Source organism: Raphanus sativus, chromosome 4 (genome assembly GCF_000801105.2).
Source record: "Raphanus sativus cultivar WK10039 chromosome 4, ASM80110v3, whole genome shotgun sequence".
NCBI lineage: Eukaryota > Viridiplantae > Streptophyta > Magnoliopsida > Brassicales > Brassicaceae > Raphanus > Raphanus sativus.
In genome coordinates this window covers 1,054,574-1,078,168 of record NC_079514.1, presented here as the reverse complement: position 1 = coordinate 1,078,168, position 23,595 = coordinate 1,054,574, and the positions used below count along the sequence as shown (strand labels likewise).

Below are 23,595 nucleotides of genomic sequence, written 5' to 3'. Positions count from 1 at the left end.
TGTTCTGAATCAAGATGGATCGTTTTGTTTTGAAGTCTTGATTTGTCTTTGTTTTTCATCTGTGTGTTGAGAGTTTAAACATGCATCCATATATTAGAGGATGTGTGTTTGTTGTAAGTTCAAACTCATCCAGGTTTGAACAACTCTTGTAAAGTTATATGTAATAAATATCTATAATTTGACGCAGAAAGAGGGATGTAAAGAGATAGACAAACGCATAAGCACTAGTTTTAAATATTCAAAGTAGGAAATAATGATAATTAGTATATTTTCCATATAAAGCAATTTAGTAGTGTCATAATCTTTTGAAATAATCAAAAGTGTTAAAAGCAATGTTAAAACAAACTTTTTTATTCATATTAGTTGATCATAGTTTATGGTTTGGTGGCTGAGGGCATACACAATAAAAACTGAAAGCAAAACATAAGTCTTTGAAAGATCCTGACAAAATTTAACCATATGTAGCCAGCTTTGAAACTTCAAGATCCAACAACGGCAGATGTTTTTCTTCATGTAACATACGTTTCGCCTCAACAATCTGAACTGTTAACGAATATTATCACTACAACATATGATGTAGCAAACATAAGTAACTCAATCTAGTTGTTTATGACCATAAATAAGAAAAAAGAATTGATAAAGTTTAGAGCTAAAGCTTTTGAGTTTCCACATTATATAAAATAAATAAATAAAAACTCTGAATTTACTAGTAAAAGCTAAAAGGAGGACGATGAACGCAGATTTGAATGAACTTTTCCCTATCACTATAGAAAATTGTGTATTTTTAGTTCCTGATAATCTTGTAGAATTACAAAGACGTCAAGGTGAATTTACATGTTGTGGACAATTGTATACGCTTTTAAGAAATAAATTTACGTATGGCAAGAAGTAAAATTAATTGGACGATTAAAGATCAAATCACCTTATAGAAAATTGTTGACTACATAATCAGTGCCGTGCCAAGGCTTTAAGGGGCTTGAGGCAAAATTTAAAATACTTGTTCTTGTAGTGTCAACAAAACCTATGAAGATTTTGTCAAAAAAAAAAAAAAAAACCTATGAAGAAAACAAAAATTATTTAAGTATAGATGTTGGTTTTGAACTCGGGATTAGAAACTCAAAAACATAATACAACTTCATTTTAACCATTACACTATAGTAGAATTGTGAAATAGGAAACCCTAAAATTATAGATTATATTAGGGGTCCTAAAGCAAATGCCTTTTTCACAACATAGTAGACACGGCTCTGTACATAATAAACAGTCAAATCTATTACGCAGTGTTCCTAAAATAGTCTAGAGAGATTTGTAAGGAAGAACGTCAAAATGTTGGCAGACAAGGTTTGTATGTTTTACTCTTCTTTTTTTCTGAACAACTGTTTGTATGTTTTACTCATTATGCACAAGAGAACATTTTAGGCTATTAAATCAAGACCCGTTATATAATCGGTGAAACTAAATGATCAGGTTTTGTTTAGGATGCTCGTCAGGTGCGAGATTAATGGGTTCGCCAATCTACCACTTTTCTTTTCCGGGTTCCAACCATCTCGGCACTTATTTAACTACTGAGCCCAAGGCTAAATACTGAATTTAGTTGGATCCAATTAAAGTCATATCTGGGCCTACTTACCATCCATATGACACCAAGTTGGACTTATCATATGATCCATTCCACGCGTGGCTTACATTTTGGAATCAACTACAACTTCATTCCACTAAGTCTTAACCCAAGTAAATAAAGTGACAACATTCGCAAAATTAAGATATGATGGCGACAAGAAATCACGTGAACAAATCCTGTGAACACATAACCATATCAATATCAATATCTTGGTTCGGTAACTAAAATCACAGAATGGATATGTAATCAAAATATATTATTCGACATCTAAAGTAATAGATATATATATATATATATATATATATTTGAAGAAATTTTAGCAAAAAAAAAAAAAAAAAAAAAAAGTAATAGTATTTTTTGTCACGAAAAAAAACAATAGGAGGAATATTACACAGCTACGAAAGAAGCTTGCTGACGTGACAAACACCAATCAACTATTCAATGATTGATCACTGATTTCCCTTCCACCAGTTCATGATGACGTTGTTTTTTTGCGCTCGCGACGCCGCTCTTTTAACTAACTAACAAACAAATTAAAAAAAAAATCATAAAGTCATTAGTCCTATGAATTAATTTAAAATAGTAAAACTAGAATTAAAAGTAATTTGCTCAAGTGATATTGACTTGGTTAACAAACGTCTCTACAATTTAACCTCAAAAACTTACAAGTCTTATTACATGTGTGGATTATGATATGCTTACATCTTATTTGTTAAAATTTTAATAAAAACCATTTGTCCAAGAACTTAACTTATCTACAGATCGAATTAGAAGACAAAACAGAAGATTAACGCAAAATCATGTCGAACAGAGGATGACATGTGTAAGCAAGACATGAGCAGTTGTCTTGTCTGGTACGCTTAAACCACCTGAGACGCGTTTTTCGATAGGTTGATCAAATATGATACAATAAACAACAACACAAGCCGACTGTTATAAGTTTTCTTGCATTATATCTGTATTTTCATCCATATTTGAGCCGTAAAGACAATTATTCTACTATTAATAATAAGATTTTATTTCTCAAAGAAAATAATAATAAGATTTTAAATAACCAATGATCGGGTGAGTACACAAGCAAAAGGAACAAATGGATCTTTCTTGGAGGAGACGTGAATTTTTTTTCAAAAAAGAGATGTTAATGACATTCAACGTCATCGCATCATCATTGCTCCACCACTTCTCTATTTATAGTCCTTTTATCATTTATCTTGTTTCATCTCCACTCTTTTGATATTTGGGTCCCTTTCATTTTGCTCCTTCTTCCATTTTTCTTTATAGGGAAAAATCACCTCTCTAGAAAAAACCTAAGTGTGAAGAAACAGTACAGAGACGAAGACAACAAAAAATGAAGGGCAATGTTCATCGACGACAAAGATGACGAGAAAAATGTAAGTGCAAAGACGACACAAACAATAGTACTGCAGAAGGTAAATCAGAGAGACAAAATACACAAGCACACACCAATAGCTTTATTAGAAATCGCTTTGTAAACCCTATTACAATCTGCTTAATCAGCTTTACACGTCTAGTGTTACACCCTAACACACGTCACTGAACAATTCCTAAGCTACCCGCTTATGTCTCTCCACCGTCAAGTACTTCAGTCCCTGCTTCAGCACGACCCATAACACTTCCAAGCGCTTCTCTCTCTCTATAAGATCAGCCTCTGTGTCTCTGTCCCTCTACAGACGACCCATAGCTATCTTATATAGTTCTCCACGTTCCTGAAACCCTAGTCTCCAAGGAACCACAATATGGACATCTTCCATATCAATAAGTGCAACTTTCCTTTTCTTGGAATGCACTTATTCCTCTTTCTTTAAGTCATAAACTTGCTCCTCAAGTTTATTCCTCTTTGCCTTTTCTTCAAGATACTCCCTTGCTCTCCAAGTCTACACGACTCTAGCTCAGCATCTCGACTCCACATGGTCTTTACCACTCACTACGACGTCTGCTTCAGCAACTACGTCAGCGACTACTTCAGGGCGGACATCTTTACATCAACAATCTCCCCCTTTTAGCTTTGTGTGCCGATCAAGCACAACCTTCTTCTGGTTCAATAACCACGTTCCCCACCTGGAAACTTCCACGCTTATTGTGCTCTTCTCCCCCACGAGATGTGCACCACACCATGCTTTTCTCCCCCATGAGACAAGCATCATCTACTTCAGGACGTCCATCACTATGCTCTTCTCCCCCATGAGATATGTACTCCTTGGACCAGAACGTCACCATTCTCCCCCTGCTTGATTGCATACTAAGCTAAAACAGATGCTTAGATGTTAAGCCTTACAGACAAACCCGTCTGCTACTCCATGCGTAATCATGATACAGCCTCTGCTGCAGCGGAATAGATTACACTTACTGCATCACGATCTGACGCACCTGTCGAGCTACCTCTCGACTCACTTCTGTTGAGGACCAGGCTTCCTTCATGCGTCGTCTCCTTGACCATGAGCCTCTTCTCAACCACCCCGAGTGCCCTCTGCACTCGTTGCTATTGTCTTGGAGTGATTTCGCTATCACCCTCCTGAAGATCCTCTCGCATCACTTCCTGACGCACTTCGATCTCCTTCCCCTTTGTGCTACGGACAACTCCGTGTCCTAGCTCCAGACTTGATGCTTCTTGATCTTCCTCAAGATCACTCCTACCAGAGCTGCATCCCTCTTCTGTTGTCTCATCCTTGATCTCATCAAGTAAGCCACTCTTGGCTAACAACACCTCTTCAACCCTCTTGGGTTTAGTGAACGTCTTGTTCACCCTCTTGGCCATGTTTCTGCTCTTCTCACGAGCAAAACACTCCACCTTCTTGTGTCCAACCTTTCCACAGAACCAACAGCACACCCGATGTGGTTTCTTGGTTCGCTTGACACAGTTGCTAATGCACCGATCAGCCTCCTTCCTCGTACCAGCTGCACACCCATGCTTCAGACCCTCCTGTCTGGACTTCATGTTGCTGCACTGACGTACCACTTTCGGCTTGTTACTCACAGCCCCGCGCTGTAGAACTTCCTGCCGTACTCCTTGTCGCACGTCCCGACGTACTTCCTGACAAGCTTCTTTAGCTCCACTTTTTGATGTGCTCCCATGCACGAAATGTGACAGCCCCTTCTGTTGTACTTCTCCAGTAGCAACTTTCTTCACCTTGCTAACCTTCTGCTCAAGAGACTCATATTTCTCATTCACAGCCGCAAGTTCTTCACGAAGTTCTTCAAGCAGCTCGTTCTGCTTCAGAACCATATCCTCCAATCTCAGGTTCTGATCCTTGACCCTCAACCACTCGTTAAGCAGCACGTGATACTCCTCATCATCTGTGCTGAGATCTGAACCAGAGGATTCACTAGATCCCTCCTTGCTTGCACCAAATGCAACAAGGTTCACCTTTCCATCTTCTTCAGACTCTGACTCATCAGACGACTGCAATGGACTACCTTTTCTCTTCTTTGAGTTTGGACATTCACGCCGTGTGTGTCCAACACCTCTACACTCAGAGCACTTGAGCTCTCTTCGTTGTACCAACGGACAGTTAGCCCTTATATGACCAACTCCTTCACACTCGTAGCACTTGAGACCTTCTCTTCTTCTGCTACTGTCACGATCACCTCCCTGGCGACCAACCTGATTTCTCCCACCTGAGAAATTCATTCTCTTGCCAAAATTCCTAGCCAACATGCCCACGGCATCTTCAAGCTCCTGAATTTTCTCTGCATCCTTGTCAACTACAAGGGCTATACTCCCTGGCGTACCTCCTGATGTAGACACCGAGCCACTGCATGTCTCCATCTCTTCCGCCTTCAGCATACCCACAACCTTGTCAAACTTGAGCTCATCCGTGTTTGCAGTCATATTCAGGACCGCCTTCTGAGCTCCAAACCTTGCTGGAAGACAGCGTAGCAACTTCTTCACCAGCTTCTTCTCCTTGTACTTCTTTCCAAGTACACATGCTTCATGCGCCATAGCACTGAGTTTGGCACTGAAGCTCGCCACCGTATCCGCATCTGACCACCTCAGATTCTCAAACTGTGACCCAAGATGATCCAGACGTGTCCTCTTGACACTATCATCTCCTTCAAACGAATTCAGCAGGATCTCCCACGCCTCTTTAGCTGAAGTACTCCCCTGAATCAGCTGGAACTGCTCTACTTCAACAGCTCAGAAAATCGTCGAAAGCGCCTTTGCATTAAACTTTGATGCATTGCGCTCTGCCTCTGACCAATCCTTCTTTGGCTTAGGCTTCTTCCCATCTGCTGTGACTATGGTAGGCTCCTCCCAACCAGTCTCCACAGCTGTCCACGCATCTTCATTGATTCCTCGAATCAACTGCTTCATGCGAGCCTTCCAATGACCATATTGGTCCGCCTTCAACACGATTGCCTTCTGCACAGAAATAACCGTGTCCATCTTCACCTCTAGGATCACACCAGTAACTTAGGTGACCCGCTCTGATACCACTTGTAAGTGCAAAGACGACACAAACAATAGTACTGCAGAAGGTAAATCAGAGAGACAAAATACACAAGCACACACCAATAGCTTTATTAGAAATCGCTTTGTAAACCCTATTACAAGTTCTGCTTAATCAGCTTTACACGTCTAGTGTTACACCCTAACACACGTCACTGAACAATTCCTAAGCTACCCGCTTATGTCTCTCCACCGTCAAGTACTTCAGTCCCTGCTTCAGCACGACCCAGAACACTTCCAAGCGCTTCTCTCTCTCTATAAGATCAGCCTCTGTGTCTCTGTCCCTCTACAGACGACCCATAGCTATCTTATATAGTTCTCCACGTTCCTGAAACCCTAGTCTCCAAGGAACCACAATATGGACATCTTCCATATCAATAAGTGCAACTTTCCTTTTTTTGGAATGCACTTATTCCTCTTTCTTTAAGTCATAAACTTGCTCCTCAAGTTTATTCCTCTTTGCCTTTTCTTCAAGATACTCCCTTGCTTTCCAAGTCTACACGACTCCAGCTCAGCATCTCGACTCCACATGGTCTTTACCACTCACTACGACGTCTGCTTCAGCAACTACGTCAGCGACTACTTCAGGGCGGACATCTTTACATCAACAAAAAAGTAAGAGGGAAAATAAAGAAGGTTGCAGAGAATCAACGGAAAGGAATAGAGGATGTTTAATGATGGTGAAGGAAAAGCGTTCCAGGTTTTATATCGCCAGGAGATGTATTCTTATGTTGCTTTGTTGGCACAAATACGCCAACTCTTGATCATGAGGTTTGTGTTATTATTACTACAAGTAAAAAAATATAACCACGTATGTATATAATTATATTCGATAGTGATAACGCTTTTTCTTTGTCTCTGCTGCCTAGTTTTTTCTTCTTTTTGAGTTTGGTAGTTTCAACTTTCTCTTTGTTCGGTTTATTCAGGTCGGGTAATTTTAAGTTTCACTTAGTACGGTTTGGCCACAATCTAACCGAAGTAAACTGTTTTTTTTATTTGGTTCAGTTAGATTTTGGTTTTTTTTTTTTGAAAACCTAAATATTTCGATGAAATTAAGTTATTTGGTTAAATTTAATTTTTTGATTAGTTCTGTTAGTTATTTTAATTAATTTGGATAATTTAGTTTCAAAAGAAAAAACCGAACTAACAAGAAACCAAAATATTTTCAAATGATTTTGGAACTAAACCGATTTTCTTTTTGGGCAAACTTTATTTTTTTGGCAAACTAACTAAACCGAAATTAAAACTGGAACTGACACAAAAAAAAACTGAAAATTTTGATTCAGTTCACATCTGCAGGGCTAGTTTCAAGCTTCACTTTTGTATATCTACCTTTTGTTTCAAACAATTATGTAAAATCAACCTCAAAATTACGATCACAAGAGAAGATTCATTCACTGAAAGACGACAAAAGGTAGCACAAAGAAGCCATTAAAAAACATATAAAAACTGAATATCCTTATTATCATTTTGCCTCCATAGTCCACACTCTCCACTTTTGGCACCCCAAACAAATACAAGTTTGACAAACAAATCATAAAAGAATAAATAAAACAACAAAAGTTACAATGTACAACTTCACACAGCATTTGGGAACATTACAATATTATTAAGTGGTTAGAGTATCATGGAGAGCACGGAATGAGGAGCTCCAATGATCTTACCACCGACATCTGGGAAACTGTCGTAATGTGGAAGCGAGCTCACTTTACCATCAACGTCTACTTGTAGTGGATATTTAATCAAGTGACCTTAGGCCTGTTCGTTTGGTTACCGCCGGTTTCAGCGTCAGCGTCGGCGTCAGCGTCGGCGTCAGCGGCTGCGTCAAACTCGTTTAATCTGATGTTCGTTTCATAGACGCCGACGCTGACGCTGACGCCGACGCCGATGCCAATTGTTGTTCGTTTCGAAGACGCAGGAAATTGACGCAGCCGCAGGACGCCGACGCATGACGCTGTTTTGGGTTGTTCGTTTGGTTGACGCTGCAACTATTTTCATTTATTCATATTTTATTTTTAAAAATTTGTAAAATTGTATATTAAATAAATAAAATGTAGTTTAAATATATTTACATCCATAAGAATATTATGTTTAATTGGTAATAAATTTTTGGTCAAATATAAAAATATTTGATGTCATAAATCATAAGCTAAATAAAAACAAAAATAATACATCAAACTACTTTTTTTTTTTGGATAAACATCAAACTACTTTATAATCATAATCAATCATATTAAAAAAATTATACTGAAGTAAATATGATAAAATTTAATTTTCGAAATTATCACTTCAAACAAATAAGACAAATATGTTTTACAGATAAAAGAAACATGAAATTAAGTTGATTGATAAAAAAAATATTACAACAAGTCTTAAAAAAATCAAATCATTAACTAAAACATGATTTAATCAAATCATTAACTAAAACATGATTTAATACGGTAAACGTCGACTGCTTAGACCCATCAGCCTCGTCAAATTGTTTTTCATTGGCATCATCATCTGACTGCTTCTCCTCATCCTCTTCCTAAATAAGTCATCATATCAACTTAAGAATCAAGATTCCATGTTATAGTGAGAAAAATGTACAGACAAAACAATTAATGACGAAACACATACTTCCTCATCGGCATCACTGCTCTCCAGTGACTTGTTGTACTCTGCCTTTAGTTCAGCAGCCTTATCCAAATAAACTTTCTTTTCCTAAATGATCAAAAGAATACAGAGTAAGATCACAATAAGCAAATCACCATGAAACTAAGGGAAGAAGCAAAGGACAGAGCAACTCACTTCCTCAGTCAAAGACTTCCATTTTTCACCACCCTGCTTTGCAACCTACGATAATATAAGAAAGCATACTAATCATGTAAAGTAACAAACTTGGTTACGACCTAGACCTACGATCACGTAGAAAGCATAGTCACTTAAATCATCACAAACACTAGCAGACCAATTCATGTAAAGTAACAAACTTTGTTACAACTTACATCCTTAACGTTAGAAGAAGGATTCTCTTCTTTGAAAGTTTTGCGGAAATCATTCCTGCAAAATAGACAGACAATGCCAGCTTAATCTCAGTACATAAGCGCCAGCAAACAAAACCAAAACAAGACGACTATGCAAGGATGAAGATTACATGAAAATGAAGAAAGCAGTAAGAGGACGCTTGGGCTTGTTGTTAGAGGCAGAGCTCTTCTTCTCATCCTTGGCCTTCCTGACTCTCTTTGCCTTGGGTTCATCAGATGTTGACTTCTTCCTGAAGAAGTCCAAAACAATACCAAGAAGGAACAAACTCAATATCAACATATAGAAGAAGAAGTAAGTAAGTCTAACGAGTGTTGTTACCTCTCTACAGGTTTCTTCTTCTTCGCCTCAGCTTTCGTCTCAACAACTTGCGCCTCTGATAAAGAAAAAAACAGATAAGCTAAGTCACAACAAACTCAAGTCACCTACGAGAGACGATCAAACACTCACGGAGATTGACTCGAATCTTCGCATCAGCATCTGTGTTGTTGACCTGAAAACATCATTGACAACAATTAGTATCGCCATAGGATATAAATAAACAGCAAGAGTCTCAAACCTGAATTTTTTAAAAAAATCATCTGATTACCTTACAAGACAGTGAAAGACAGACAAAGCTTAGGAGAGCTTGAGACACACACAGAAAGCTATGGAGAAGCCTGAGAGAACGAGAGAGAGAGAGAGAGAGCTGGTTCGAGAGAGAGAGCTGGGTTCGAGAGAGAGAGAGAGAGAGAGAGAGAGAGAGAGAGCTGGTTTGAGATCGAGAGAGATGGGTCTGAGATCGAGATTCGAGAGAGATGGAGAAGAAAAGGCAGTGGCGTCAATGGAGAAGATAAGGCGTCTGCGTCAAAAATAGCTTAGGTATTTTTGTAATTAGTGAATTAGGTTAAGGGTAAAATAGTAAATAGGTTAAATAGACGCTGGCTATTAGTCGCAGCCGCGGGATTTTTGGGCGTCTGACGCAGGTCCTGGCGTTTAGACGCAGACGCAGACGCACGTACCGGCGTCAATAAAACGAACAAGCTTGCTGCGAAAATCATTGCCGCAGACGCAGACGCCGGACCTGCGGCAACCAAACGAACAGCACTCTTGCAACTCTGAAAATTCAGAATCTATGAACTTCTTCCAGTTCCCTTCAGCGATTTCGTTCACGTTCTTGACACATTCTAAATCACCAGGCTCCACAAACTCATCTCCTGTTATGAAGCTTGTGAAGAAAGGAATAGATCATCACACTCACGAGAAGAGAGATCATGAGAAAGTTTTTTTTTGTCTCGAGCTTGAAGCTATGGAAACTGAAATCGGGAAGCTCGTTACAAGGGAAAATCAAGAAGAGGAGAAAGATATTATAGTGAGGAAGTAAGTGAAAGGATTCAGTGTTCATTGGTTAGATCCAAAGATGTAGAGGCAGCCATGGAAGAGGTTGAAGAGGGACTCGAAGGATTGTTCAAGGTGATGATACAAGCTAGAGTCTCTCTTCTGAACATCCTATCCACTTAAATAAAAATGGGACCAGACACGAGTTTATTGTTCTGGATCAAGATGGATCGTTTTATTTTAAAGTCTTGATTTGTCTTTATTTTTCATTTGTGTATTGAGAGTTTAAACATGCATCCATGTATTAGAGGATGTGTGTTTGTTGTAAGTTTGAAACTCATCAACAAATCTTGTAAAGTTATATGTACTTACAAATATCTATAATTTTAACGCCTAGAAAGAGGGTTGTAAAGAGATAGACGAACACATATATAGGCACTAGTTTTAAATTTTTGGAGTAGGATAATGATAATTTGCATATTTTTCCATATAAAGCAATTTAATAGTGTCATAATCTTTTTAAATAATTGAAAAGCAATGTCAAAACAAATATCTTTTATTCAGATTAGTTGATCATAGTTTATAGTTTTGGTGGCTCAGGGCATACACAATGACAACTGAATTCAAAACATAAGGGTTTGCAAGGTTCCTTACAAAATCCAACCATTTGTGGGTTATCTAGCTTGGAAACTTTAAGATCCAGAGACTTTTCTTCTTGTAACATACGTTTCGCCTCACCAATCTGAACTGTTACGGATATCACCACTGCAGCACAAGATGTAATAAAGATAAATAATAGAATCTAATTGTTTACTATCATAAATAATATAAAAACTGTCTAAAGTTTAGAAGTGAAGCTTTTGAGTTTCCCATAATACAGAAATTTGAAACTACCAGTAAGAACTAAAAGGAGGATGAAAGCAGACTTGAATGAACCCATCACTGCAGAAAATTGTGTGTTTTAGAGACGACAACAAGGTGAATAGATATACTATGGTCTGGACAAGATCAAGTCTTTTATATATGGTAAGAAAATAAAAAATTTCTGAAAGATCAAATCTCATTAAAAGAACAGTTGACTATACATATATAAAAATAGAAAACCACGAAACGGTTCTGGGCAAAACAAAGTTTTTTTAGCTTTGTAACGGTTAAAAACAAAGTTTTTTATCATCTGTTTTATACATGTTTATAAACAACAAATCTCTGTAATGTTTACTCGATTTTCGTCAACTACAAGTTTCCTTCTATTTAAAATTTTGATATATAAGTTTCAAAAAAAAAAAATTGATATATACTTAACGAAACAATGTCATTTTGTATTGCAAATATTTTAAACTGATTCATATGACACATCATTGCCACATCACCACTAATAAACGGTTAAATTATGTATGCAAAAACCCTGATGAATGAGGTTTGTGTTATTTTTTTGAGTGATTTTGCTCAATATACAAGAAACGGAAGTTATTTAGGTCGCATGGAAGAAAACTTTTTTATTAGGTTTGATGTTTTTCCTAGGCAACTGGAGTTGCCGTTTTGTCCAATACGATGGCGCGTGTGGTCATCCTATTTTACAAGTTGATTGATATTGCAAAATATTGCAAAGCGTTGACTTTTACTTTCTCTTCATCAAACGGTTATCTGGAGAAAAAAGAAAAAGCAGGAGAACAATCTTCAAATAAATTTTCAGATTCTTTCTCAATTAATAACTTTCAGATTCGCGTACAAGAAAAAAAAATCAATCCTTTTTCCTCCGGTAAATAAAAAAGATGGATCTTTCAACACCTCCCTCTCTCCGCTCGAACCCTAGATCCTCCATGCATCTCGCTCGGAGAATCATAACCAATTCTCCAATTCCGTTTCTCCATTTGGTCCTGTCGTCACCGAAGAGCAGCAACGATACTCCTCTTTACCCGTCGCCACTTCTCCGTCCTCTTCCCCTGGTACGCTCCGCGAAATCCTCCTCTTGTCTCCTTCCCCTCTCCGGAGATCGAGAACCCGGTTAGCGAATCGGTTCGAGATGGAAGCCGCGGAGGCTGCTGTCGCTACGCGGCGATGCAAGACGAAGGGAGGAGGAGGGCAGAATGGTGTTTTGGGTAGTGCCTCGCCGAGGAATTGCCGGAGATCGAGGCGGAGATCGGAGGTTGTGGTGGTGGTGGAGGAGGAGGAACTGAAGCCTGTTATTGTGTTGAATGATGAGAAAGCTACGAGACCGACGAGGAAGCATAAGAAGACTGGTCGGTCTAAGAAGGAGAAACAGAGTTTGGTTCCTCTGTTAGCTTCGTATTTGAGTAGGGGTTCTATAATTGTTTATGATTCTGCTATGATGATTGTTTATGGTTAATAACTGTGTGTGTACTATTGTTGGTAATAGCAAATACCGTACTTGATAGCTACATCATACAGCTTTGCAGATAAAGAATATAGGGGCAATTATGTATATACATCGATCAGTAACAGTACCAGCACAGTAGAATACTGTTTCCTAAATAATCTTGAATATTTGTACTCTATACACACAGATTTTCTCATATTTGCATCCCCTACCCAAATTCCCCCCAAAATTTTCCCTCCCAACTCTACCATTTTTCCCCCAACCAATGGTATCTAGTTCTTTTGTGTGTTTTGAGCAAATTTGCTCAATAATCTTTTTGGTGTGTATAACAGGTGCAATTACTCTATTTTTTTTTTGTTTAAAAATGAGGTTTGTGTTATTATTATTACAAGTAAAAAGGTAAACACGTATATATGTACTTATATTCGATATTTGATGACGCTTGTTTTTTATCTCGCTGCATTGTTTTTGTTTTTGTTTTTGAGTTTGATAGTTTTTAAGTAACACTGCGATTTCAGTTTATCTAGTTTATTTGTATTGGATATTTTCAGTCTCAGTTAGTTCGGCTACAATAATACCAAAATAAACTGCAAAAAAAAAATTGATTCAAGTCAATTAGATTTTTAGTACTTTAGATTTGTCTGTTAGTTTGGTTGACTTGGTTTGATAATTTTGGTTAATTTCAATAATTCACTTATATTTTTTAAACCGAACTAACTGAAAACCCAATAAACATTTTTTAAACCGAACTAACTGAAAACCAAATAAGAATAAAGTATTTTCAAAGCACTTCAATCTAAAACCGAACTCAATAATTGGAACTGAAACCAAAACCGAAAATTGGGTTCAGTTTAAATCCACAGGACTAGTTTCAGGATTTACCTTTGTATCTCTACCGTTTTGTCTCAAACAATTATGCAAAAGCAATCTCAAGATTAGGATCATAGTAGGAGATTCATATCACAAATATCCTTATTAATATTTTGCCTCCATAGTCCCACACTCTCTGCTTTTGGCACCCCCAAACAAATAAAGTTTGACAAATCATAAAAGAATAAATAAAACAACAAAAGTTACAATGTACAACTTCACACAACATTTGGTAACATCACAACATTACTAAGTGGTCAGAGTATCAGGGAGAGCCATGGAATGAGCTCCAATGATCTTACCACCAACATCCGGGAAACTGTCATAATCTGGAAGCGAGCTCACTTTACCATCAGCGTCTACTTGCAATGGATACTTAATCAAGTGACCTTGCAGCTCCGAGAATTCAGAATCTATGAACTTCTTCCAGTTCCCTTCAGCGATTTCGTTAACGTTCCTGACACATTCAAGATCACCAGGCTCCACAAACTCATCTCCTGTTTTGCCTAAATGCTCTGCCCATAGTGACATCCTGTATCCATACACCTGTTGAATAAAGATAACACCAAACCTCTTAATCAATAGTGTTATTCTAAAAATGGTATAGATGATGATGATGATGATGATGATAGGAGGGAGGGAAGGCAAACCTGGCCACGTGGGTGTTTTCCCTTGCTAGTCCATGTATGATGAGGTTGATATGCACCCATGGCTATCTCTGTATCTTTCGTGCCGGCCATAGATCTTTGGTTGATGTTAGCAGATCCCATTAGCACATACTCATCATCTACTATCATCCCCTTTGCGTGGACATAAATCATGAAACGCTGGAACTTATAAGAATCCGATATCTGCAAAAAAAAAAATGCAGTTAAGAAAAGATCATAAGGAAACTATATTATATATATGCATGAAGCAGTTCTTAAAAGTCTTTAAATAATTATACCGCACTGCCATTGGTGGCTGGCATATTATCTGGAAACGGCTCTCGTTTACCAAGGCAGTAAAAATTAAGGTAATCGAGAGGGTGAGCATCTGACTCCACCGCTTTCAGTTCTCTTGCTATCACATCATACATCATCTGCATAGTTTGGCTCTGCCAATATAGAATCTCTTGAACAGGTCCAGACTTTGGATCACCTTCAGGCCACAATGGTACGACCACATAGACAGCAAATCTTTCTTTAGCTCTGATTTTACTAACAATCTTTAGCGCCAACTCCATAGGAATAAGATTATCAGCTCCTGCTCATTCAATAAGAGAGTTTAATAATCACAAAAGTGAATAGTCTAAAGAACAAGACAGTAGTTAGTTACCTGCATCTTTATAATTAGGCCAAGCATAAGAAGAACCAAGGAAATACTGATTCTCGATGTATATGAAATGCTGAGCAGATCTGATTGTCTGTATGTATGCTGTCTGTATACTCTTATCCACTACAAGACGCTTGGCACTTTCCAGATTCTGCAGCTTAGCCTCGTCTTCATAATACGGAAACCCTTTCAAGGATCCTGAGTCAATAGAACGGAACACCTGAACATGCCAGTTCTCAGGATCGTCTTCTTCGGAAACATACACAACCGGATCATCCTCAGGAACCATATTAGTACCATCCTTGAGATACTTAAACACTGGACTCACTATCCACGATATGCGTCCTATCTTGATCAAAGCATCGTCTTGCCAGTGAGTTTTCCCCTTTAACCTCAAGCTGAACTCCTTCCACCGCGTCGCTTTCCTCCACCGCTGCTCAAAGTTCATTAGAACGTCGTACGCCGCAGGACCGTCTAGCCTACAGTGCAGATCATGCCAAGGTTGTCTCGGAGCCTTGGTATTAACCTGATTGTAGAGTAAGTAAGTAAAGGAAGTAAGGATTCTAGACTTGAGAACTAACTAAACTCACTGGGAATGTAGGATTGTGGAAATCATCCTTGAAGACGGTGTCGAGATCATGTAATATTCTGTGCTCAGGCGTGTCGTAGCGACCGTCACAAAGATCGATACCTCCGATAAAGGCCGTGACTTTGCGATTGTTACCAGCGGCTTGAGTGTCTACAAGAACACACTTCTGATGGTGCGTGAAGAGAGTGCCAACAACCTGTTGTTTGAACAAGCCAAGCTTACTACTAGCGTACCGAGGAGACAACACACATATCACAGAAGAATGCTTGAAAAACTTCCTAGTCTCTTCATCATGTGTCCCCATCACACCAGGCTACATGATAATAACACATAACAATTAGTAACTAAAACTCTAAAAGCGAATAAGCAAAAAAAAAAAGAAAACACTCACAGTTCTGATTCCGAACTTATCATGAGAGGTTTTATCATCCCACACGAGAAGCAAAACACGAACACCTTCTTCGGATTTATACTTTAGCAACTCGCCAAGAGTCAAGTCCCCACCTCTAGGCAACTTCCTCGTAGGCTCTCTAACGAGCCTCACCTTGTGGAAAACAGACCACCCGACGACGTAAATCATATGGTGAGCCTCGGAGACAGCGTAGCATATATCCTCCCAACACTTCCCGTGCTGATAAACCTTCCCATCATCCAACCGTATCTCCGGGAGCGTCCCGTCGGTCACGTGAGCGTCTTGGTAAAGCCTCACGTGACTCCCCTTTCTGAGGGGAAAGTAAGTTCCTTTCACTCCTTTACGCTCCGGATCTCCGGCGACTCCGATTCGGTAAGTGCCGATCTGATCGAAAGGTGTGAACTTCATGTCGATGTACAGAGCGGTCTCCTTCTTCGGGGGTTTTCCCGAAGCGTTGAGGACGGGGAACCAGCCGGTTACCGGTGAACCGGAAGCGATGTCTTTAACCGGGATTTTGGCGGTTCCGATGATCTGTGCGCCGAAGACGTCGTCGTCTTTGACCTGGAACTCTAGGTGAGAGAGAGGGTGAGCTACGGAGATGCTGAAGCGCTCGTTCCATTTGGGGTCTTGGGAGTTTTTAAGCACGCGCGTGCGGGCGAGTGTGGCTTGAGGGACGACGACGGTGACGTAAGGGTCGCTGGTGATGACTTTGCGGTGGCTGCGGGCGTTTGAAGAAGGTTGTGGGGGTGGTGGGAGGCCGTCTCTGGCTCTGCGGTCTTCTTCGTCGGTTGTGATGGGGCTGGCGCAGGCGGAGAAGCAGAGGCGGAGGTGGTTCGAGAAGGCGTCCATGTTCGGGAGGTTCCGAGCTTCCACGATTGTGAGATCGAGGTCGCCGTGGAGAAGCATGATGTCGTCGTCGGTTGGTTTCTCCGCCATGGTTGGGAGGAGGCTGCTAACGCCAAACTCGAAAACCCTAACGGAACACTGAGCGTCGGTTGTTTGTTGTTGTCTGATTTTGAAAAGTTTTGTCTTTTTGATTTTTTAGTAAAAAGTCGATAAGTGAGAAAGATATTTTATTAGTGTTAGGTGAAATTATTTGAGAGAGAAGGAAGAAGAAGAAGGGGACACGTGGGAGGCACAAGAGGGGTGATGGGTTTAGTTGTTGGGTCACTGACAGTATGATTCCGTGTAGATCTGAGAGGACACGTTTTTTGATTGGTAAAGAGAGGGCTTAATTAATGACGATTTTGGTTTTAGACTCACTTGTGCCAAGATTTTTCTACATTTGTTTAATTTAGTGATGGGGACTCTGACTCTCTAAGGTGAGGAGGATGATGATGTAAAGTGGGTCTTCCTTTGTGTTTGGACAGATAATGAAAAAAGTTGAGTCAAAACATACAGCAATGCGAATCTCAGATGCATATCCACCGTATCCATTAACTATTCTTGAAAGTCTATATCAATTATTAACCAGAATACACAACTCTAATGGTGAATGAAACAATAAATAAATCGAATAAAACAAGTGTAGAATAGGATGAAGTTTTATATTTAATGCGGATAAAGTTTTTGGATATTCCGGGATTTTTAATGCAGATTGGAAAATCCAGTGATTGAAAACTTCAAAAAAAGTGGTCACATGCCAATCATGTATACTTGATGGAAGCAAGGTATTCTGGATTCAAATCTACTCAATGAAGCAAACCGGGAGATGACTTTGAAATGGTTTCTTCCTTTTTCTCAACATGTGGCACGGTTTGTGAGCTAGTACGAGTCTCAAAACCAATGGTTGACGTTGCCTAAAATTTAGAATATCTCTTCTCTCTCTTTCAAGAGTTGCTTTTATCATCATTGCTGACGTCTTTTCCAGTCTTGTCTTTTAATCGCCCTCATGTGGTGTATACCGACCAGTGGGTGACGGTTAATGACCGGGAAGTGTTGGTGAGTAACTTGCGCTTGGGCTGTACTCAGGGCTTGCTTCTGAGCAGTATGGGCTGAGTCAGATAAAAGATCAAAGTTCGGTTCTAGTTTAATGGGCCATAAATATTTTAGGCCCAATTAGATCGGGACCCTCTTCGAGTTTGCATGGACCCGTGAAAGAGAGAAAAGGGAAGTGATGTTGTACTTTCTACACATTTCGTCTCACTTGTTTGATTATACTATGGACAAAACCAGATTTGTATTTTAGGATTCATGGAGGAGTTGATGATGATGAGTGATGACGATATTGCATATGCAAATGAATAAATGAGTAGATATAAAAGACAGCAAGTGGTGTTAAATTATCGATCACGTACTTACAAGTTACAACTTACAAAGACGCACCGGTAAAACGTGACGTGAGTCACCATGTAGATAACCTACCAGTCACATTTATCTCCTCTTTATTTTTGTTTTTTTATCTCCTCTTTATTTAGTTAGGCTTATAGTCTTATAGGTGAAATTTATCTGTTACTTTCACTTTTCAACCCAAAAGGAAAAAAAACAAAAAAACAAATCAGCCAATTCTTACAACATAACCTTATTTATTTGATGTATAACTGATAAGATCAAAGATATATTAGCAAAACAAATCGGCGAAATTTCATGACATAACCCATCCTCAGTATTCCAATAATAATTGTAGACATGTACATGATGACACGCAACACTACCATGTATCATGCATCTGCTTAGATATGAATTATAATCACTGCAAAAAAAAAGAAGAATATATAATGACTGCAATACTCATGGGGACCAGCTTCTAGACCATTATTGTGTCATGAATAAAACCTGGAGTAGATATTTTATAAGACATGTTGAAAAAGAAAAGAAAACTGGAAATCATTTGTTTAGTAGCAAGGGACAACCCTTATCTGATAACTTAGATCAGAAATAAATACAATCTAATAAATATGCCCATCTCAGTTTCGAAAAAAAAAAATGCCCATCTCCTGACAGATAATTCAATATGAAAGATAAATAGGATATGTGTGCATATGAGTCTAGTTGTACCTAGTAATATGCTGATGATTCTCAATATCGTAATTCGTACAAATGTAAGCAAATCATCAAAAGAAAAATGGCAATGTGCATGGAAAAACGTACAAATTTCTAAATCTTAACATGTTAATACGTATACAAAATCTGCACTCAGATACCTAAGATAGGCTTTCGCACGTACAAAACATGTCTTACCCACACCCATGCAAGGGAACTTCCTATAAAAGGAAAGACTGAATCAAATAAGATTTTCTAAATTTCCCAAATAGGTTGCAATTCACATACTGTACGTAGCAAAAATACTAATTAAAGTTTTTTCGTATCTAATGGTTTCTTCATTGCTTGTGTTATCGGAAATGAACCTACCCTGATCTAGTAGTATTCACTAAATATCCTCCAGTATAATGTTACATATTACATAATAGTATGTCACATTCTTATTAGTATATTGTAATAGAATTATAGAAGAATATATATATACAATTCTCGGAAAGAATTGTAGAATTAATGCTAACAACCACCTTTGACCCAACTTACTCGTGATGTACTAAAAGATCAACGAGCGGTTGCTGTCATCATCTGTGTAGCGGTGCTTCTTGGCTTTGTTCCGTTTCATATTATCTGGTCGTGGTTTTGGTGCCGATTTTAGGTCCGAGCTTAGGTGTTAAATCAGTGGGCGGTTATTATTGATCAATAGTCGTGTTGTCAACATCGATCGATCATGTCAGGCAAACCCCTAGATTTTTACTTCACCTACCTGAGGTTAAAATATCTCAAGCAGGCGACGACCTAAGGCTAAATCTTTAAATGCAAGTAGGTCACACTCACACATCTGATCTTCTCTCTTAATAGCTAAGCAAAGATTCATTTCTCTATTTCTTCCATCTCCTTACAAAACTCTCTCTCTCTTTCTCTATTGAATAAGTTTCACTGCTCTGTTTTGTCTCTGTCTCTCTATTGAATAAGCTCCATTACTCTGTTTTCTTCTTCCTCTTTCTATTGAATAAGCTCCATTACTCTGTTTTTTTTCTTTGTATCTTTATTAAATAAACTCCACTGCTCTGTTTATTATTATATCTCAACTGAATAACCCTCCACTGCTCTGTTCTCTTCCTGTTATATTCGGAAGGCTTAATCTTTTTTGGCGTTCTTGAAGAAAAATGGCATCTTATAGATCCCAACCTGTGGGATGCACACTCTCGCCGTGTCCCTATCTCGGTAACTTCGTCGAACGGATTAAAGACGCATGTCGTTTCCTCGTCTCAGCTGTTCTAGGCACAGTTCTCTCGGCCATCTTGACCTTCTTCTTCGCTCTAGGTCCGCCTCTCGCTTCCTATGCGTTTATTGACTCTGTTTTTTCAAAAGTTTGATGAACATTTCTTGGTCGTTCTTTCGAATTTAATCTGATCACTTAAAGTCTTTGTTGAAACTATGCCAAACTTGGGGTTCACGTAAAGCTAAGAAAGTTGTTTCCTTTTTTTGATCTTCTTCAGTGGGCACATTGCTTGGAGCAGTCACAGGAGCCTTAATAGGCCAAGAAACAGAGAGTGGTTTCATACGTGGAGCAGCGGTTGGAGCCATCTCAGGAGCTGTTTTCTCCATCGAAGTCTTCGAATCATCTCTTCTTCTCTGGAAATCTAATGAATCGCGTTTCGGATGCCTCCTCTACTTGGTGAGAGCCTCTTGAAATCTACTCTGCTTTTCTAATGTTCAAGCTTCAAAACTGATTCTTGTTAATGTTTGGCTGTAGATTGATGTCATTGTTAGTCTTATAAGCGGTAGACTTGTACGAGAACGCATAGGTCCAGCAATGCTAAGCGCGGTTCAAAGTCAGATGGGAGCTGCGGATGCAACTTTCGATGATCTTTCGAGCATCTTCGACACCGGTGGCTCAAAAGGGCTAACAGTAGATGCGGTTGATAAAATACCCAAAATCATAATCACCGGGAGAAACAGCTTAGATGCTTCTGGGAACAAAGACTCGTGTTCTGTCTGTCTTCAAGATTTTCAGCTCGGTGAAACCGTGAGAAGCTTGCCACATTGTCATCACATGTTCCACTTGCCTTGTATAGACAATTGGCTCCTCAGACACGGATCTTGTCCAATGTGTAGACGTGATTTGTAAACCTCTCTTCCTTTTCTTACCATTTTGCACAGTCTCTTTTCTATATGGCCGTGTTAGTCTTTTTTTATATGTACAAACAAAATGGAAAAGAAAATAAGTTTTGAAACTTAGAAAAACTCTGACCAAATTCATTTAATAGATTGTGTTGGCCTCACCAAACTTTTGAGTTTTTTGTCAACATTCTTTAGTTGTGACGTGAAGTAAAGAAATTGAATTCTACGTGTGAGAGATAGTATCTTTGCCAAATCATGTTTCTTGATTAGGTTTGTTAATTAGCTCTCTGACATTTAACCAAACATCTTTACTCACCTAACACGTAATTGCAGAGACTTCTCTAGAGTTTGTTGTGATTACAGTACAAAGCAACACAACGATTTAAAAGATGTCAAAGTCTGTTTGGTTTATAAAGATCAGGATGTTCACTCTCAAATTCACCGGTTTAGTTTTTTTTGGTAAAGACAAAGTGGGAAAATAGAGCAAAAGAAAGGGAAACTATACATTCTGTTTGTATCCATTTGCAGAGATTAATGAAAAAAAAAACAAGAGTAGTTACTGAATCAGTAGATTACATCAGATATGTGTGTGACTTTTGACACATCTTGAGATCAACTTTTTAACCACAACAGCCACCTCCTTGAGAGATGGCACCATCTCTTCCTCCGGCTGCACCTTGAGGACGACCATAGCCAACCTTGATTCCAGATGACTGCAAGAGAGATTAAGATCACAAATGCGGAAGATTTTTGTGTCTTTAACAAGATTACAGTACCATAAAATCAAGTTGGGGTGGGGGTTTACCTCATTGGATACATCAAAGACGCCGTCCTGGATGTTCTGGAGGATCTTTGCTGCTGTCTTTATGAAGGCCTGTTAATATTGAATTAAACATGTTATTCCAGCTTTACTTAAAAGACAAACTTCTTCAGAGATTGTTGGAAGAAACCAAAAAGAAAGGAATTGCAATGGGAAGTAGTTATCATCATCATCACCTCCTCAACGTTTTGAGCAGTTCTAGCAGAAGCTTCTAAGAACAAGAGTCCATGCTCTTTAGCAAACTGTTCTCCTTCCTCTTTGCTAACAGCTCTCTTGTGACCGAGATCGCATTTGTTCCCAATCAGCATAATACTCATGTTGGGATTAGCGTGTTGCCTAGCATCCTCTAACCAGCTCGCCAGATGGTTAAACGTCTCTCTCCTGCAACCAAAAGAAAAAACACACAAACCTTTGAGACTCTAACGTAACTTCCCAACCAAAGATCATGAAAGAAGAAGACTAAACCTGGTGATGTCGTAAACAAGTAAAGCACCAGCTGCTCCTCTGTAGTACGATCTAGTGATGGATCTAAAAGACTCTTGTCCAGCCTACAACATCATCATCATATGCACATTGTTAAATTATGATTTATGACAATACAAACATACACTAGTAAGAAAAAAAAACATAACAAAAACGTATTAATTTATGACAATTAAATACATCTCAATCACATCTTACCTGAAAGGCAACAACACAATCCTAATCGATTATAAACCTCTAACTAGACGAGCAGTAAGAGAGAGAGAGAGAGAGACAGAACCGTACGGTGTCCCAAATTTGGAGCTTTAAGGGGCGTCCATCGACGGTGACCATACGAGCACCGAACTCGACACCAATGGTGAGATCGTGGACTGGTTGGAACCTCTTGTCTGTAAATTGAAGAAGCAGGCACGATTTTCCGACACCTGGACCCATGAGAAACTCTTAAATGAAAATCAATCGGACGGAGACAAATCAAAAAAATCGAAACTTTTGGTGAAAGTCTCTCTCACCTGTGTCGCCGATGATGATGTACTTGAAGAGGTAATCGTAAGACATGGCTGCTGATGATGATGATGAAATTTGCCCGAAAGGTGGATGCTTTATCTTCTGGGTTGTGATGTTTATCCGACAGACAGAAAGAAGAGATGTGAAAGTCTGAAAGAGAGGAAGAAGAGATTGAGAGTACACGTCACCGACGGTTCGAGGTTTCTTTCTCGGTGGTGAACAAAAAAAAAAGCTATCTCTTTTGACCAAAATCTGGGCTTAGAATCTATTTTTCGAAGTTAGGGGCTCTTTTTGTAAGTTTGCATAACTCCTTTCCTTGCATCTTTTTTTTGCTAATGGTCTCTGTTCAATATATGTGTTCAACGCGTTTATAATACTGCCACTTTTGATATAGTTGTTGTAGTAATCTTCTTCAATCCAGCTCCAAAATACAAAAAAGTTTTAAACTTCTTCAGGATCTATAGGCTCTTCCACTCGTATTAAGTAACATTGACTATTTTTTCCGTTAACAAACTGTAGACATTCTAAATCAAAATGACAACATTACTCGTAAGATAGGTGCATTGTTAATATTTAATAGTCAACTTAATTATACTCGAAACAATACGAAGTCTCTTCTTACCAATATCTTAAACTAATCACGTACGTTAATATATAGCTAGATATATATAACCAATGAATGATTAAGATTGTTTTGTTTCAAGAATTAAAGTTCGAATTAAATCTACT

The 23,595-nt window shown here is 38.7% G+C and overlaps 3 protein-coding genes across 3 annotated transcripts; 1 reads left to right on the top strand and 2 right to left on the bottom strand.

Annotated features, from left to right (window-relative positions):
- Nucleotides 1–13,722: 13,722 nt before the first annotated feature.
- LOC108848616 (phospholipase D delta-like) lies at nucleotides 13,723–17,020 on the bottom strand. The gene is made up of 6 exons (XM_018622021.2): nucleotides 15,933–17,020; nucleotides 15,543–15,854; nucleotides 14,956–15,478; nucleotides 14,585–14,883; nucleotides 14,289–14,489; nucleotides 13,723–14,184 (listed from the first exon to the last, which is right to left on the bottom strand). The coding sequence occupies exons 1-6, from the start codon at nucleotides 16,887–16,889 to the stop codon at nucleotides 13,888–13,890; spliced, it is 2,589 nt and encodes an 862-aa protein (XP_018477523.1). The 5' UTR covers nucleotides 16,890–17,020; the 3' UTR covers nucleotides 13,723–13,887.
- A 2,689-nt stretch (nucleotides 17,021–19,709) lies between these two features.
- On the top strand, nucleotides 19,710–21,222 carry LOC108848494 (NEP1-interacting protein 1). Its single transcript, XM_018621877.2, has 3 exons — nucleotides 19,710–20,255; nucleotides 20,432–20,610; nucleotides 20,689–21,222. The coding sequence occupies exons 1-3, from the start codon at nucleotides 20,099–20,101 to the stop codon at nucleotides 21,061–21,063; spliced, it is 711 nt and encodes a 236-aa protein (XP_018477379.1). The 5' UTR covers nucleotides 19,710–20,098; the 3' UTR covers nucleotides 21,064–21,222.
- A 222-nt stretch (nucleotides 21,223–21,444) lies between these two features.
- On the bottom strand, nucleotides 21,445–23,144 carry LOC130511142 (ras-related protein RABB1b-like). Its single transcript, XM_057008003.1, has 6 exons — nucleotides 22,872–23,144; nucleotides 22,645–22,784; nucleotides 22,342–22,424; nucleotides 22,053–22,257; nucleotides 21,862–21,930; nucleotides 21,445–21,769 (listed from the first exon to the last, which is right to left on the bottom strand). Exons 1-6 carry the CDS (start codon nucleotides 22,915–22,917, stop codon nucleotides 21,677–21,679), a joined length of 636 nt encoding a protein of 211 aa, XP_056863983.1. The 5' UTR covers nucleotides 22,918–23,144; the 3' UTR covers nucleotides 21,445–21,676.
- Nucleotides 23,145–23,595: the final 451 nt, after the last annotated feature.